General features: G+C 37.9%; 1 protein-coding gene across 1 annotated transcript; it reads left to right on the top strand.

Moving 5' to 3' along the window:
* Positions 1-221: 221 nt before the first annotated feature.
* LOC107135365 (olfactory receptor 9G4-like) lies at positions 222-1,184 on the top strand. The gene has a single exon (XM_015477247.1). It carries the CDS (start codon positions 246-248, stop codon positions 1,182-1,184), a length of 939 nt encoding a protein of 312 aa, XP_015332733.1. The 5' UTR covers positions 222-245.
* The last annotated feature ends 1,520 nt before the right edge of the window (positions 1,185-2,704 follow it).

The following is a 2,704-nucleotide window of genomic DNA, read 5'->3' as shown; positions in this document are numbered from 1 at the left end:
GTCCCTGCATTAAACAGGTAATAATTAGAAGGGCTAATTTTAAAAGAGTTTTTTGATTCCAATTCCAGTAATTTTCCAAAGTCACAGTTTGAAGTCTTATAATTTAATATAGAAAGAAAGCAATATTCACAACCCCACTAAGAGTTATTGACTTAGTTGATACTGTTTATTTCTCTAAATATCTCATATTATCACTAAGTTATGTTTCGTCTTGTTATAATATTCAGGCTTTTCCCTTTGTGGGCATGGAATTGGGAAATCACACCGTCCTGACTGAATTCATCTTGTTGGGCATCTCAGCAGATCCCCGGTGGCAACTGATTCTGTTTGTAACATTTCTGATGCTCTACTTGCTAACCATGGCAGGGAATATGACACTGGTCATCTTAATCAAGATTGATGCCCGGCTGCATACACCTATGTACTGTTTCATTGGCAGTCTGTCTTTTTTGGATTTCTGGTACACCTCTGTATATACCCCTAAAATTTTGGCAATATGTGTCTCAGAAGATAAGCACATTTCCTTGGCTGGATGTGGGGCTCAGTTTTTCTTCTCCTGCTTGGCAGCCTACACAGAGTGCTATCTCCTGGCAGCCATGTCATATGACCGCCATGCAGCAATTTGTAACCCACTGCTCTATTCAGGCACCATGTCTGCTCCTGTTTGCATTGGGCTTGTTGCTGGATCCCACATAGGAGGCTTTCTGAATGCCGTAGCCCACACTGCCAACACCTTCCGCCTGAGTTTCTGTGGTAATAATGTCATTGACCACTTTTTATGTGATGTTCTACCATTGGTAAAAATGTCCTGCACAGACACTCGGGTCTATGTCATAATCCTTTCCAGTATGATTGACTTCACTGTTCTCTCCTGCCTTCTGGCCATCCTCATCTCCTACTTCAACATCCTCCTGGCCATCCTGAGGATGCGCTCAGCCTCAGGAAGGCGCAAGGCATTCTCCACCTGTGCTTCCCACCTGGTCTCTGTCATGCTCTTCTATGGATCCTTGCTCTTTGTATACTCAAGGACCAGTGCCAACTACTCTGTGGAGAGTGACAAAGTGGCTGCCCTGTTCTACACCATCATCAACCCATTGCTCAACCCTCTCATCTATAGCATCAGAAACAAAGACATCAAAGAGGCCTTCAGGAAAGCAATACTGTCCATAGGACCACAAACATGAAATTTATTTTATGACTTTATTGCAGTTTTCAAATTATTGTTTTGTAGTCATGTTTGTTTGAGATTCTGAAGTTCAATTAAACTTCATAATTTATACTTGTAAGAATGAAATATTGGTCAAAACACAGTTTTATTTTCAGGAGTGCTGATTCTTCCTTTCTCTCTCTTTCTGGCCATGAAGTGAACAGTTCTGCTCCAGCAAATCCTTCTGCCATGATGTTACCACAGGCCCAAAGCAACATTGCCAATCAACCATGGAGCAATATTCAAAACTATCAGCCAAAATAAACCTTTGTATGTTATAAGTTAATTATTTTAGGAATGTGTTATAGTGATGGAAGCTAATTACTAGATTTAAAAAGTGAAAAGGATTTCCAGTTCATTTAATTACTAATATTTTTATACTTGTCATCTTTATATAGATGGCAGAACACTTTTCGTTGGAGAAAACTGTCCTTGTCTACGAATTTTGATTTTAATTTATTTTATTGGATTCCAGTCTCATAACTATTCAGAGGAAAGTGATTTGATTCTTTCTACCATACAAAAATAATGATAATTCATCCTTGGATACAGTCAAACAACACAGGAGGGCACACATTCAGTATGACTTCTCTGAAACCCACTATGCAGATGCACAGAGATGCTTCAAGAGTTGGGCTCTGAATTTTTCAGACCCAGAAGACCATGGTAACTTGCAAGTGTATGCCAGCCAGCTCACACATTATTCTCCTAGCTAAGTTTAAAAATTCATATTTGAACCTAAAAATAAATTTAATTGAAAATTATTAAAATTTTTATTTTTGTATTTAGAGAGAAACTTCTTTAGTCTGAATACTTTTTTCTACATTTCAGTTTGCATGAGTAGATAGTCCCCAAAGAATTAAATAATGTGGGTGTTTAAGTGATATACTACAAAAAATGTGTAATTCCCCCCCACACAAAAAAAAATCTTAGAGTGGGGATAACCTGCAGAATAGCATTTTAATAAATGTGTGAGTCAAGTAACAATGAACTATCATATATGTCTGTGTTATTTTAAACAAACCATGTCAATTACAATGGAAAAAATATTTTTTACAAAGTGGAAAATGTTAATTTCAAGAAATGCTGCCATGCGTGTGGCACATGCCTGTAATCCCAGTGGTTCCAGAGGCTGAGGCAGGAGGATGATGAGTTCAACGCCAGTCTCAACAAAAGCAAGGCACTAAGCAACTAAGTGAGTCCATGTCCTCAAGTAAAATACAAAACAGGACTGTGAATGTGTGGTGAGTCAGTAGCTGAGTGACTCTGAGTTCAATTACCTGTTATGCCCCACACCCGAAAAATAAGGGAATTCAGAGAAGTTCTAAATAATTTTAGCTTAAGTCAATGAAGGCCTTCTAGATATGAAATTATTGTGATCTTTATAGTCAGTGTCAAAATATGTTCCTCCCTATGGCTCATGATTATCTTCTAAAAAGAACATTCCGCTTTATAGATTTAAATTTCAAGTTTTCTCATGCAACTCTTGTCTACTGA

Source organism: Marmota marmota, unplaced genomic scaffold (assembly GCF_001458135.2).
Source record: "Marmota marmota marmota unplaced genomic scaffold, marMar, whole genome shotgun sequence".
NCBI lineage: Eukaryota > Metazoa > Chordata > Mammalia > Rodentia > Sciuridae > Marmota > Marmota marmota.
The sequence above is the reverse complement of the archived record's forward strand: the minus strand, read 5'-3'. Positions and strand labels throughout refer to the sequence as shown.

Bases quoted from the DNA above. Each gene is read 5' to 3' on its own strand.
- LOC107135365 (XM_015477247.1), top strand. From the start codon at position 246: ATGGAATTGGGAAATCACACCGTCCTGACTGAATTCATCTTGTTGGGC.